Source organism: Centruroides sculpturatus, unplaced genomic scaffold, assembly GCF_000671375.1.
Source record: "Centruroides sculpturatus isolate CEXI.00-Female unplaced genomic scaffold, Cexi_2.0 scaffold2, whole genome shotgun sequence".
NCBI lineage: Eukaryota > Metazoa > Arthropoda > Arachnida > Scorpiones > Buthidae > Centruroides > Centruroides sculpturatus.
This window is the reverse complement of record NW_019384369.1, coordinates 2,134,469-2,150,352: the sequence shown is the minus strand read 5'-3', so window position 1 is coordinate 2,150,352 and position 15,884 is coordinate 2,134,469. Positions and strand designations below refer to the sequence as shown.

Below are 15,884 nucleotides of genomic sequence, written 5' to 3'. Positions count from 1 at the left end.
AAAAAAATAAATAAATATTTAAATTCTTTTTTAAAATAAAATAGTTGATTTAAAGTACTTTAATTTATTATTTTAACTTTAAAAATATATATATATATATACACAGAGCTGTTCTATACATTAAAATATGCGTTTGAAACAATGTATGGTAAAACCTCGATATAGCGACCTCCTAAATAGTGCCATATTGTAAACGAATCTTTCACATTAAACACAACTATTATCATCGTGTGTTTCATGTTCAAACTCAGATTTATTTGTAGACCTCATTATTAAGTAGCCTACACTCAAACCTGTTAACAACGACCGCTGACGGAAACGTAAAAGTATGGCCTTTGTTGGAGGTTTTACTCGATTCTTATTGTTTCAATTAATTCGGTTTAGCGCCGCACTCCATTTATCGCCACTTTCAGAGGTAAACTATATCGAAGGTTAACTTTTATATTATATCCGTTTAATTAACGTCAAATCACCGTACAACCCGCACAAGAAGTGTTAAATTAACTTCATAAAATCAATAGTGTTGAACACTAGAAATGTTGCATTTATATTATAAAAATCTCTATATTTAATACATAAATTCAAACAGTTTCCGTGTTCAACGCTATTGATTTTATGCAGTTAATTAACATTTCATGTACAGACTGCATTAAGTTGATACGAGTTAAATTAACTCTGATAAAATTGAACAAGATAAGATATAAACCGTTCAAAATATGCCCTTTATTAAGCAAATTTATTCCAAAAATATACCCCCGAATAAATCGATCGCCCTCTCCCCCTTAGGAGCTACAAAACACCGGATTAAGGACACCCCTGATTTAAACTGAAAATAGAACTGTTGTGCCCTGCTTATACTACTTACAAAAGGCCCCTCCTTCTATATTAAACAGAAAGTAACGCGAGGCCCTAAACTACAACTTATACCAAAATTTTACACAAGGCTTTATAATAAGCTTATACATACTGTAAAATATTAAAAAAGGGTGATTAATTGACGTGTATAGAGTAGAAACACGTACAAAGTGAGACATAACTAGCTCATAAAACTTAATAAAACGTGGATCTTGTATGATCGATCGGTGGATCGATAAAGATCAAACGAGTATGCCTTAACGTATAAAAGAAAGACCCCATTTAAAATAGCAAGACGAGAACTTAAAAATTCGTATCCTGTTATACGAGAACAATAATATTATATAGGCCTATATATAATACTGTAATTTCATTCTATAGAAAATGAACTTTGTTTTCATTAGTTTGAGTTGTAAGAAAGATTTAAAATAAGTTACCTCTACAATACAAAAATCACGTGTAATTTATTATAGTTTAATTATAATTACAATTAAATTCTTCCCCCCCAGCTTTCGGGAAAATGCACGAAGCGAAAAGAATACTTAATTGTGTAATGAGAAAAATAATTTAATGTAAATGAATAAAAGGAAAAAAAAAAGAAAAAAAAAAATCATTAATTATTGTTAAGACCTTTAAAGTCGCTCCGGGAAATAAAAGGTTAATTAAACACGTTTAGATGATTTAAAATAAATTATATTTAAATTTTACAGTATAAATTATGGCCTAAATAAGTAAACATTTCCCATTTTCCTTACTCTATAAATCAGAAGTAAAAACAAAAAAAAATTACAGTAAAACCTGTATAAGACGGCCAGTGACGGGAGCGTAAAAATGGACGTCGTTTTAGAGGTTATTTTGCATGAACTTTTGCCAAAAAGGTGGTCGCTATTTAGAGGTTCCGTTGTGTTAAGTTTAATCATATAAATGAGAATTGTACTCGAAGTGAACCTCCAATAACGGACAACCACCTTTAAAATAATAATTAAAATAAGAAGTAAATTATAAATTTAAAAAACCAATTAAAAATTATAATTATACACAATAAATCACAATAAATAAAATAAATAAACTCAAATACATAATTACAATTATCTAATCTTATTAATTAATTGTCATCATTATTAATTCATATTAATTATTTTACAATTAATTAAAGAATAATTCAATTATGCATATAACAATTATTAAATAATAATGATGATATTTATGTTTAACCATTAATAAACTTAGAAGATAATTGCAATTAAGTATGAAATATATTTAACTTCATTACCTCAAATATTGATGACAATTGATTTATTGTTTAAGTCTAGAGCAAATTGTTATTAAATTCAAGTATTGTTACAATATTTTTCAGTTAATAACCTTTTAAATTCTTTAAATAAATCATCACACAAGTGAAATTTATAGCAATATTTAAGTGGAAGAAACTCCCATTATTGAACACCAAATGAACAATACATCTCAATATTTAATATTAAAACAATTGTTATGGAATAAAAAGGATTTATGTGGCATTATTTTGAGTTAATAATCTTTAAATTTTCACCACAAAAAGCATATTAATCTCCTAACCAATGGAAGAAATTAAAATACAATATAATGGAAATAACACTGATTCATCAAGGCAAAACTAATTCCTTGCTCTAATAATTCCAAATAATTTAAAAAAGAAAATAACTTAAAATATGGATATTATTAACAATAACAACTTCCTCATTTAATTATCTTTTAAAAGAAAAAAAAAAAAAGAATCATAAAAGATTCTGTTATATTTATAGAATGTGCAATGATATTTTTCCAGGTTATTTCCTGCCTGTTAAAAAGCAAGTTATTTGAAATTTGCGGTAAAGCCAGGCAATATATGGCGTCAGTTAGACTGCTGTCATTTCTGGAGCGTTATTTGAGGCCTGCGAGGTATAGATTTGCATGGATATAAGTCAGACAAACGGACATACTGTCTGTATACGGTATATTTGACACTTTTATTAAATAACTATGATGTTTTAACAATTAATTCCTTTAAAAATATATTCTGCCTCTATCCTTCTTGCGTTTTCCTCAATAGTTAATTAATTAATTAATATTTAATCAAATACAGTAGTTATTAAGGTAAGTTACAATGGAATCAAATTAAAAATCGTTAGACCCGAAAATTTTTTTTAAAAATTCAATTAAAATGTTATATAAATAAAAAAATCAATTTAATTTATATAAAGAAAAGAAATAAATATAATAATAATAATATGAATAAGAATAATAATAAAAAAATATATTTATATGTGTAAAAAGAAATTTTAAAATGTTCTTCTTTTTCTTACCATTAAATTGGTAAGAATTATTAGAAAATCGGTTATTTAGCGGTGAGCTTCGGAAAATTCCGCTGACCAATCATTGGACGTCTTGCTTCGTGCGCCTGGTCATTGGCGATGACGTCAGAAACGAAACTGTTTTAATCTCGAAGCGCCGCCTTTGTCTGCCATATCCAGTTTTGACCTTTGGAAACGAGGTTTGGTTATTGTAAAATCGGTACTTTTCTGAATATCATTTTTAAATCATGGTCGGAAAGGATAACCGTACGCCTTTTGTAAGTATTATTTTTTACTCGTAAATTTTAAATTTTAAATATTAAAAAAATAATATTAAAATTATTTAAAATTTTCTAAAAATATTTATATAATTTATTTATTTAAAAAAAATAAAAATAAAAAAAAAAACGGAAAACAATTATACCGGCTCGTACTATTGTTCTTGTGTTTAATCTACTGAAATTTGAAATTTCCACGTATTATAACGTAGAATGACGTAAAATATCGATTTTTAATTGATTTCGAACGTCTTTACGTACAAATTTCCTTTAAAAAAAACGTAAAAATCGATATTAATGAGTCATGGATGACAATTAAAAATTTAACAAAGAAGACAATTTTCAAACAAAGAAATTTTCTCTGGAAAATTTCGCTAGAAATAAAGAAATTTCTACATAAACCAGCGCTTTCTCTATATTATTAAATATAATAAAAACCAGGAGTTAAATAAGTACGAAAAATATTTTGTATATGTATACGCACCCCACTCAAAGGATAACGAAGATAATAACGTGACAGATTTAAAAATAACAGCAGATTTTCCTGCTCGAGTTAACGGTAATATTAGCGATTCGCGTGGATACAAGTCATACAGGTTATATAAAAGAGAGATTTATGTCTTACACTCCTTCCCAATTTCCGAAAATCGTTAAGATTTAATTTTCGGGGATGGAAATTTTTTCCTTAAATCGAATCAAAAACCAACATATAAGTATAATTAGCTCTGGCATGCGAATATATGTTGAATTTACCTTATTTATTAACTGATTTTTAAAGTAAATCGAGTAAAATAGTCATCCCCGGCTAACGGTCACGCTACACATTACAGTACCGGCGTTGACTAACGATCGATATATATATACGATCTGTTCGATCAGATTGACTTCTAGTGATCGTTTGATTAATTATTTATCCCCGTCACACTATCGTAGACGATTTAAATTTTATGTAACGTCACGAACACGGCTAATTCTTCAACCTAGGCCTACATAAAGCGATATGTTTCGGGCTTAAAAAACCTGTTTTTAAGTCATTAACCTTTTTCTGTAAGTCGGAGGATAAATTGTAAATAAGTTTAAAAATTTAATATTAAAATATAAATCGTAAATAATTAGCAAAAAAAAAATAAATAAAATAATAAGTGTCGCGCTAACTGCAATTTACGAAAGAACGAGGAAATTTTTAACGAGGAAAAAAAATGTTATACTCCACAGAACAAATATAATTAAAATTTATATTTCCGTCTGATTAAATACTTTTTTTTTTTAAATAAAATATTTTAAAGTAGACGTTTTAATTTAAATATTTAAATTAGGAAAAAGTTTATGCAAATTAGACAGGCGAAAACACGTAAATTTTGCGAGTTTTCGCCGCTCAAATTTAATTAAAAATCGCACTTTCCGATATATAAATGAAATTTCCGGGGGGAAAAAATCAATATCGTATTATAATTTGGGGGAAGAAAAGGCAATATTTCTTAGAATAAGCTTCAAGGTTGTAGAATAGGATTCGTGAAAATGTGGTATATCGAACTACACACGTTCGCTGATGAGAAGAGGAAGCGCACGGTATGATTACTTTGCTATTTTTAAATTGAAATTTAGTTTTAAAAATAAATCGGAATAAAATAACAAGAAAAAAAAAGTGCTTCCATCATTCGAAAAATGAATTTTAATTAAAACACGTGAATATTCCCGGCGCGTTCTATTTTCCACGTGTTTTTTTTTTTTAAAAAAATACTCAATTACACTAAAATGCTAGCTTGTCTTCTAGAATATAAAGATATTTACTTAATTTAAACGTAATAAAAAATATATTATAATGACGTAAAGCATGTGTTAATACACAAAATAATTTAATTATGGAGTCGAAATTCTTTCCCCAGTTTTCATTTTAATTTTAGTTTATTTCCCAGAATTTATGTCCATAATACATTTATAGCCTTCAAGGTTAATTGTTTCATTTTTTTCCTGTTTAAATAGCATTATTTTTCCTAATAATTGCTCAATTATTGAAATAGTTTCTCTTGGTAATTATAATAATCTGATTATGCATTTGTAAGGTCAACAATGGAATGGTTTAAAGTAATCCAGCACTATCATTATTGAAATAAAAATTACTTATAATAAAGGAAATTAAACATTTTAATATAAGTTAAATTACATTTTATTTTATTAAAAAAAGTATATGAATTTGACTAAATATTGTTTATTTTAATTAAAAACAGTCTAGACATCATATAAAAGATAAAAACTCCAATGATCCTATGGATGATAGAAGTCTCTTGCCGAAATTAGAGCCTTCTAAAGGTTGCACTAATCAGGTATCGATCCCTCTTCCTCTCCCCGACGACACTCAGTCCACCTCCAGCGAAGGAAGCAGCCGAAATGGAGAAAACTATGAACGGGGAAATTGGGGGAAACAATTAGACTTCTTCCTTTCTTGCGTAGGCTATGCCGTCGGATTGGGAAATGTTTGGAGATTTCCTTATCTTTGTTATCGAAGCGGAGGAGGTAATTTTTTTTCTTAAATATTTTTTTCAAATTAAATTGAACGTGTAACTTATGTATAAATTTTTAATTCCAGGAGCATTTTTAGTTCCCTATATCCTATTCTTGGTTATCTGTGGGATGCCTTTGTTCTTCCTTGAATTGAGCTTTGGCCAATTTGCCAGTTTAGGCCCTGTAGCAATATGGAAAATATCACCATTATTTAAAGGTAAAAGCATTAAAAAATAATCATATATTTTTATTACAAAACAGTAATTGAAATTTAAGGATAAACTAAGTTTTGTTTTGCTTATAGGTTTAGGCTATGGTATGGTGATAATATCTGGAATAGTGTGTATTTATTACAATGTCATTATTGCCTGGACTCTATACTACATCTATCAGTCATTGACATCTCTTTTGCCATGGTCTACTTGTAATAATTGGTGGAATACACCAAATTGTGTCGATCGTCATTACGATCCAACCGCGTCGTTAAATAGCACCGGAATTACGAATAGTTCCGTACTGATTAATGGTACCGTCGCGGCTAATGAGACGATTAAGAATTTCGAAGTCAATAATGATAGAATAACATCTAGCGAAGAATTTTGGGTGTAAGTTTGATAAATCTTACAAAAAATAATTGTTTATGTGAACGAAAAGTAATCAATCAATTATTTTTGCAGAAAGTATGTTTTACGACTGACATCTGGTATACATGATTTAGGAGAAGTCCAATGGCCATTGGTGCTTACTCTTTTTATTGCTTGGGTAGTTGTTTTTCTATGTCTAATGAAAGGAGTCAAATCATCGGGAAAGGTTTGTATTGATTTAAACATAGTTTTTAGTATTTTATAATAATAAAGACAATATAAAATTGTAAAACTTATATAATTTAGGGCCATAATTTTGTTTTCATTTTTCACAAATAACATATTGTATATAATTGAGTTTTCTGCTTTTACTTGAATGTAAGATGCACTTTTTTCAGGCTTTACTATCTCTGAAAATAAGATGATTCTTGCATTTGATGTAATGTGTCCCTAATTAGTAACTTCAAGTGTCATGTCTTATTTCTGTCACAAGTTTTATTATATCATTTCAATGATTTTATTAGACCAACATTAGTAGTAGAAATTATTTAAGAGGTTAGCTTAGCTCAAGTCTTTTCAGTCTATTATAGTAAGTAATGTTGTAAGTACTTGGATGAAAATTTCACAAAATGTTGTGTGGCACTGAGTAATTCTGTATCTTCAATGCTTTAAATGGCACTTTTGTTTTACTTTATTAAAACAAAAACTAAAGTTACATGTATATAACATTCCTAAGTATTAGTTTTTCTTCTGACTAAAACTATGTTAGTGTTAATTCATAAGACTTAACGTGGCAAATGAAAAGGTTTCCCGATTCTGATACTATATAATAATGATATATAAGTAACTTTACTTCAATAAATACTGTTATACTGACATAAATTTGACTGCATTTCTGTAGGTGAGCATGTAGAAGTTAAGCTGTCTTAGATTCAAATAAATTTGGAACTTACAAGAATAATCTTTTTTTCAAAAAGTTCCAAAAATGTATAATCTGAAGATGGCCGAATGGCCTGGCAGTTAAGGTGGCAGCCTTGTGCTCTGGAGGACTTGCAGATGGGTCAAAAACACAGATGATCTGTTTAGATATGCCAGGACCTGATTGTTGCTACTGCTCCATTGAGCCTGGCTAAACCAATGCTAAGAAGGTTCTCTTAGTGTCCAGAGTCAGAGATGTGTTATAGCTTCATGGAATCCAGGAAAATTTGAATTAAAGGGGCCCATGTACAATAATGACTTCAGTTTTCTTTGGGGGAATTTTTTGAGGAAAAGTTTTCTAATAAAAGATTGCTTTAGGGGTGCTGGGCAATTTCCCGTAGGATATTGTGCCACTACATAGAGTAGAAAAAGTTAAAAAAAAAAAAAAAATCTTAAGATGACCTATAAAACAGTTAAATTTGTAATTTCTATGTTCATTTAACATGTTTTTCCAATGAGATAATATTTTTACTCTCTTCTACTTCATATCAATAGTTTACTATTTAAAAATTAAAACAATAAATATTAAAAACATTTAATGCATAATTATTTACATAAAATACATATACAATTCTCAATAATTAAAATAGAATAAAATTTTGACAGGTGGTTTATGTATCTGCTACATTCCCTTACATTGTGTTAGTAATTCTTCTTATTCGTGGAGTCACTTTACCAGGAGCTTGGAAAGGAATTGTGTTTTATTTAACTCCTCGTTGGGAGCTTCTGATGTCTTTCAAGGTTCGGTATACGTTAACATCTCGCAACAATTTTGTTTTTAAATTTTATGTAAAATAACATGTCATTAATATTTCCATTACAGGTCTGGGGCGATGCTGCTACTCAAATATTTTATTCTGTAGGTGCAGCTTGGGGTGCAGTTTTAACAATGGCCAGCTACAATAGATTCAGTAATAATTGTTACAGGTAGGCAATTACTATTTAATATATTACCATCAATTTTGAAAAATTTATTAGAGATTTGTTTAATTTTGTATGTATAATCTATTCACAAGATGTTAAATAAATAATTTTTCTTTCAGAGATTCTCTGCTTATTCCAATCATTAACTGTTCTACCAGCATCTTTGCTGGATTGGTAGTATTTTCTATTATTGGATATATGTCATATGAAACCGGTAAACCAATTGAAGAAGTAGTCTCTCAAGGTATATTGCATTCTTAGACTAGACTTATATCACCAATTTAAAAGTTTTTTATTGCTAAAAACTGATTTTTTTTTATTTTGTAGGCCCAGGATTGGCTTTTGTGGTGTATCCAGAGGCAGTCTCAAGATTGCCTTTGTCACCACTATGGGCCTTACTCTTCTTTTTCATGCTCTTTACAATTGGTTTAGATAGTCAGGTAACTGTTTATTTAATAATTTATTTAGTTTTAATCTATTATGTATGCTTTCTGTTTTAAGGCTATGTTTTCTTTTCCCAATGAAACACTTCACTTCGATAGGAGTAATTAAATTTGTCAAAAAGAAACTTTTCTTGCCAGTTATTAATTCGAATAATGTTTTTAATTTTAATTAAATCACGTTTTAAATTTGTTTTTTTTTTTAATATAGGTATTCAGCTCTAATGGAGAAACATAGCATTCTGAAATTGATCAGTGCTTTAATTCTCATGCAGTTATTTACAATCATATTGTAAACACAAAGGCCCTAGTGATACAGCCAGATTGACCAGATTTAAATTTCTTTAACAGTAAAATGCTTTTAAATTAATTAATTATTAATTAAATAATTTTAATAAAAATCAATGATTATTCATTTTTAAAAAAATTTTTCATCTGGCTATATCACAATTCATTGAAATTTTTAAATAGTTGATAGGGTATGTCCAATTATTTAATGCAACACCAATTCCTGCTGTTATTTTATTATACCTTTTTGAATATTAAATTTTAATTATTTGTAATTATCAAAAAACAGTGTGCGAGGATGTATAAGGTGTGCTGTCTTTCCCTGATGTTATGTTGCGGCGTTGCGTGCAATTTGCTAGATTTTAATTTAGCTAGATTGTATCGATTATTTAAAATTGAAATATATAATTATTTATTAAAGATTTTTCATTTGCACACCTGCATGTAAATCACGTAGACTCTCTGCTAATTTTTTGATTTTATTTCGGTTACAATTTGCACAAATCGTTAGATTGTTTTGCAAGCTTCCCCATGCTGTGGCCTTGTGCTTTCTGCCTACACTGCAGCTGAAAAATGAATGAATGGCTTACCGTAATCTGTGTGGTGTAGGTTTTGCATGAGAAAATTTGGAGGTGTAGGCTGAGAGGGGGCTAATGCTGGGAGTTTGCAGCAAAAGGAATGGATGTTGCAACAATTAAATGGGGCCGTCAGCATATTGAGAGTTTAGTCTAATTAATTCCAGATGTTTTATGTTGACTATTAGAGTTATTCTGATTTAAATGATTTTATTTTGTGAAGTGTATCACGGAGAAAACTAGTCTGTAATTTTAAAATAAATCAAGGGCCACACTCTCTCTAATCGATTTTTATTTTACAAATTTAAAATAAATTTAAATGATAACAAATGAGATTTTTCTTAAAAGTATTCAAAATCCATGTTTTTTTTTCTAAAATTTAATGTGTGGCCCTTCCGTGTTTTGGTTGATGCAATTCGCCGATCCAAAAAGAATTAAACAATTCTTCTTTTATTTGAAATTTGGATTAATTTAAAGGAGAATCAAATGAAATTCTGGAAAAATTTTTAAAAATTCAAAAAAAAAAAACTTATTTAAAAACCTAAAATTTCATCAACCAATTCTCTTGTTCACTTTTAAGGCAGAAAATTTATATTTTCTTCAAAAATATAATAAAAAAAATCAAAATTCTGATATCAAAAACGGGATTAAAAAATATACTTTGTTAATTTTGCCGTAAATAACAATCCAAAACTATACGAAATATTGCAAAGTAATATTAGAACTTGACAGTTTAAATATTTTAGCAATATATTTTAAAATTCTGCCTTAATCTTAAGCAAGAAAACTGTTTGTCCTGTTTTGTGTGTGTTACTCCCAATAATTTTATTAGCATTACGTCAAGAAATTTCTGGAGTGTTGATTTTGAAGCGAATAAAATCCACCCGTAATTTTTATTTTCTCGTAAACGTTTTTCCTTAAATGCTGTCTCTATTTTAATTTAGAGACACCATACGTATCGACTGGAACCTTTATACAAGTTTGTTATTCTTGACGTTTTGCTGATACTTCTTTGTCCTGTTGTTAAAATGAATGATCTGGTTTTTGCTTTCCAGCAGCTTTTGACCTTCCAAAGAAGATATGAAATAACTGTGTTTTCCAGTTCCTATAATAGACCAAAATTATACATAAAAAAAAAATTTTTTTTTACATATTTAATAAAGCTCTAAAAGCCTCGATTTGTAATTTGAAATTTTGAAATCCATGCTATTATAGCAGACAGGAAAGCACAGTATGTGATGGACGGGTCATAGTACTAACTGGTGCAGAGTTGCCATCGCTGATTCTGCTGCTTCAGTACAAGAGGTACCTCTTAGATTTTAGACTTTCATTCACAGAGGGATTTGTAATTAAAAAAAATAAAAAATCAACACGTGGGGCAGCCTTTATCGGAAATATTACTAACTGTGTCAGGAAGACAACGTTGGTCGGAGATATTAACTCTTTGCATGAAGAGCGTATGTCAAGACTGTTTCTTTATTGCTTCTGGCAATTATCATACTCAGAGATGCAATTGGAGGAAAGTGAGAGGGAGTTATTAATTTGGAATAAAAAAACGTCTCGTATTGCCGCCGATACGAAGGAAAGGTTGAGCTTACTGGTAACCTAAAGAATTATGATAAAGTTACATCCGATTAGTAATGCTCGTAGCGAGGTTTGGAGAGGTGCGTCCTCGCTTTAACGACAGACGGAAAGTTTCTTTGAAGAGTCGGAGTGGTCGTCCGTTAAATATGGCTTTTATTTTATTTTTAATAGCTGTATAAATGCAAAGAGTTAGTATAATCAAGGATCGAACCGAGAGAATTTTACAAGTTTTGCTTGACCTTTCTACGATATTTAAAACACAGTTCGTCGCGCTTAACATAATTTTTTTTGTATTTATAAATGTTTATAAATTTTTTAAAAATTTATATATATTCAAATCATTTTATATATTTATCAAATTTTTAATGTTATTTTCTTAGAACTAAGTATTGAAACAAGTGAAGTACACAGACTGCTATTTAAAATTTTAAATATCTAGTATAATTGTTTAAAAACTTGAACTAATTTTTTAAAATATTCAAAATTTTAAAGCTTTAAATATATTTAATTTTGCTTTAAAAATATAGATTTGCAGTCAAAACCTTTTCGAGACATCTCGCAGTAAAAAATGTGTACGAATATTTAATTTGCTGTAATAATTTGTTTTAATTGATGTACGTAATGATAATATTTTTATTTAATGGGATTATGATGACAAAAAATTGGGCAAGCAAATATTACAAGGGGTTAAATGTGTATTGTATTTTTAAACATTTTGTTAGTCAGGCCCTCTGTTGGTTGGGAGCGCCTGGAAGATCTGGGCGGCAGCAGCAGCATAGAAGGGAGCCTTCTACCACTAAAGCGTAACTTGTGTTAACCATCTTTTTATCTCAGTAGTTAAGTGTTGTCCACAAAATATTGGTATATTATTGCTTCGGAGTACCTAGCCTCGAGTAAAAGTAAAACTAAAAGAAGTGGAGAGCCGAAGTCTGTCTGGTGTGACTGGAGTAACAGGAGTGTGTATTCGCTTTATGTTGCATGAATGAGATATGCATATTTAAACAGACTTTCGGAGATCCCGTTTAAGATCTTAGCAAATTTGTTGCTATTTAAGTTTTTTTTTTGTTTTTCCCTATTAAAGTTCCGGTGCTTATTGTGCATCTTGATGTTCGGGCCGCTAGGTACACTAATGCATCCCGTGTTTTAAAGCACACTGAGGTTGATCATTGGTTATTAAGTTTAATAATTCCAACGTTTTTTTGCTTTCTTGTAAATGTATAAATGATTTACATTTATTTTTTAATTGAAATTTATAAGATCTTGACAAAAAATAAAACAAAAAGAGAGAGAGAGAACTTTAGTTACCAATGGTCACTTCATTCAATATATATTTATAAAAATATATTTTAAATTTTCTTTAAATGCCGTGCACTGAGTATTTTTTTAAAGTTTTAAATTAAAGTTTTTAAAAGTATTTTTTCACTTTTTAAAAAATGTTTTAAGATGCTTTTTTATATAAAATAAAATTTTAAAAAAATTGTTTCAAAATCAATTTGTTACTTTTTATATATATATACCAGACGTCACTTTTTCTCTTAAGAGAAATAAAAATGTCTTTGAGAAAATATGTTAATTATTATTATTATTTTTGTATTTTTCTATAGTTTGGGATGTTTGAAGCCACTATTAGTGCCTTTGTCGATGAATTTGTTGTTTTAAAAAAGAGGAAAGTTTTATTTACTGCCATTATGTGCATCGTTCTTTTTGTCCTTGGCTTGCCATGTGTTACAGGAGTAAGTATTAGTGCATTTTTGAAATAATTAAAAGCATTAGTATGATATTTTCTCTTTTATTCCATCATTAATCATTGCTTTCCTTAATTAAAACTGGAGAAATAGTGAAAAATTGGTACATTCCGGTATGCATCAGTGAACCACGATGTACTAAAATGTGTTCCTATATTCACTAAGTTCCTTAGTGTGGCGACCAATCACTGGAATGTACCCGGTATAATCAGACAATTATTTATAAATGTTATGCATTGATGATATCTTCAAAAACAAATATTTAATATTAACAGATTTTCTACTTTATCAATATTTTAACATTAGCTTTTTGTAATTCATTCAAGCTGGAAAAAAATAAATCTTTTATTTCTTTCAGGGTGGAATGTATGTACTTCAATTGATGGATTGGTACAGTGCTACATACGCTTTAATGATCATTTCATTACTTGAAACAGTTGTTATTGGATGGATTTATGGTAAAATTTCATTTACATTCATTCATAATGCATGGTTTGCCATATTTTATCATAACCTAAGCTTATTTTTTTTAATGATAAACCGAAAGTTGAACATATTCCACATTACAGACGTGTTCTTTAATTTCGAATGTTTCCTTTTAAAATTTTAATATCCAAATTTAAAAACCCCAAAGTGTTTGGCATTTGTTTTTCATTTGAAAGATGCAGGCTTTTTTACTGAATATCTAATGTACTTTACAGTATAATACACAATAGCTGGTATTATGCAGGCTAAATTCTCATAAAATATTCTTTTTATAGTAATGAATAAATTTAAAATTAATTCTGTAACAATACAGATGCACAATAAACTAATGATTTTTAATATTTTTAACCGAATAGGTGCAGATCGTTTCATGCAGGACATCGCTCTAATGGTTAACCGTGTTCCTCCTTTATGGTGGAAACTCTGTTGGTGCTTTATAACTCCTTGTGCAATTCTGGTATATAAAAAAAAATTTTTTTTATAGCTAATTAGAGATTTACATTTTAATAGCATTGCTAAATTTAAAAATTTTGTGTTTTGAATTATAGGGTTTACTTATCTTCATTGTAATCAACCACTCACCGGTTACATACAATGATTATGAATATCCCGATTGGTCAATTGCTTTGGGATGGATGATGGCTGTTCTTCCTCTGATTCCCATTCCATTATTTGCTGGTATCCAGATTTACAAATCTAAAGGATCTCTGTCTCAGGTATTTATAAATAATAATGACTTTTATGCAATTCATAACTTTATTATGAATTACATTTAATATTTATTTATCTCTACAGAGAATTTTGGTTAATTTGCGCCCGTCACCTGAATGGGGACCGGCCACCGAAGAAAACCGTCTCTTATACAAGAAGAGTCTGAGTATCGTCTCTAGTAACTTTCGTCAGACACACGTCGCCGGTTTAAGTCACAGCGAAAGTCAGGTATCTTGCGGGAAAGTTTCTATGAATACGGCAGATGCTCTTCCGGCTCCAAGCGACGATATTCCTTTACAATCCGAAAGTGTAGTATAATTAAGAACATAGTCACGAGCGGATAGACTGACTATAAAACATAGGGGAAGCAGGAAGAGAAGTTGGCAGGACAAATAATCTGCAGCAAGTACCCACGTCTGTCGGGAGCTCTTCGCCACAATGCCCGGAGCATAAATTACTAGCTGTCTGGAGACTCCCGTGGCGATCGACGATGCGGCGAAAAGAATCGCACGGTACGACGCAGTTTAAAGATCTCATACAGACTTTCAGTATTCTAAATTAAAAAACTGCAAGACATGTTGCACATTCCCGATAATTATACAGAATGCTTTTATTGAAGGAAGGAAAGAAGAAAGCTGTGATAAAACATCAATCATAGTCGTCCATAACAAAAATAGAAATTGTAAATACTGGTCATTTGTATACTGTTTTTTCTTTTTGTTTCGTGCATTTTCTCTCTTGTTTATTTTTTTTATATACACCATATCAAAACTTGTAGTGTATAAATATTAATTTTTGTAACTTGCAAAATGTTGGGCCAAGTGTTCTTTTTCAAAAACATTCCTCTTCATTGCTTGTTTTATAGTATTATGATATTCAAATTATGGCTATTAGTGAAACAACTTTGATGGGATTTTATCAATCATGCATCCTAGGTGGAATATAGACAATCAATAGATTGGTAGGGTTTCTGAATGAAACAGTATTATAGATTTTATAAGTACTGTAACATTGATTTTGTAGTAAAATTGGCTAAAAGTGAATTTGTAATAATAAAAAAATTTGTACTGAATTTTTTATTTAAAACAAATTCATGAAGATGAGACACACAATTTGTGATTTCTTTTTTTAAGTATTTGTTCTGCATAATAAAATTTTGTCTTAAGATAGTCTACTTTGGTCGTGTTTTCGTAATTTTCTACAAAATTTGTTAATAAAAAATATATTAAAATCAAATTTTTGGTATAGTCTGTAGAAGTTCAATATAAATTTAAAGTACACAATTAACATACATTTTGAATATAAATAGAAAAGTTCTGCTTGTCTGTCAAAGTATTGATTTGCTAAGGTGAAAATCCAAGTTTGATCTCCAGAGTCCTGTTGTAAATAATGCTAACTACTATACAAGTTTTACAAATTACAAGAATAAAAAGCTTTGTAATAAGTTATAATACTTGTAATTTTTATACAACAGGGCCAGGTGTATCCTACTTTTCATCTCTGGCTGCAATATTTACATACAGGATCATAGGGAGTGAAGAATGATTACCTTATCTTCTAATCTCTCTTTCTATACGAATATTAATTCAAATTATGACTATTTGTGCAAGATAATTGCAAATGGT

General features: G+C 29.2%; 1 protein-coding gene across 2 annotated transcripts; it reads left to right on the top strand.

The window, feature by feature from the left end:
• Positions 1-3,288: 3,288 nt before the first annotated feature.
• Positions 3,289-15,434, top strand: LOC111614112 (sodium- and chloride-dependent glycine transporter 1-like). 2 transcript variants are annotated; one of them, XM_023355506.1, is made up of 14 exons: positions 3,289-3,442; positions 5,671-5,956; positions 6,030-6,161; positions 6,249-6,549; positions 6,622-6,754; positions 8,113-8,247; positions 8,330-8,433; positions 8,550-8,674; positions 8,758-8,870; positions 12,922-13,050; positions 13,421-13,520; positions 13,905-14,005; positions 14,097-14,264; positions 14,344-14,577. In XM_023355506.1, the coding sequence occupies exons 1-14, from the start codon at positions 3,413-3,415 to the stop codon at positions 14,575-14,577; spliced, it is 2,091 nt and encodes a 696-aa protein (XP_023211274.1). In that variant the 5' UTR covers positions 3,289-3,412. The 2 variants fall into 2 exon arrangements, with proteins under 2 accessions (XP_023211274.1, XP_023211266.1); XM_023355498.1 differs by lacking the exon at positions 3,289-3,442 and adding an exon at positions 4,818-5,011 and having other exon boundaries at positions 14,344-15,434.
• Positions 15,435-15,884: the final 450 nt, after the last annotated feature.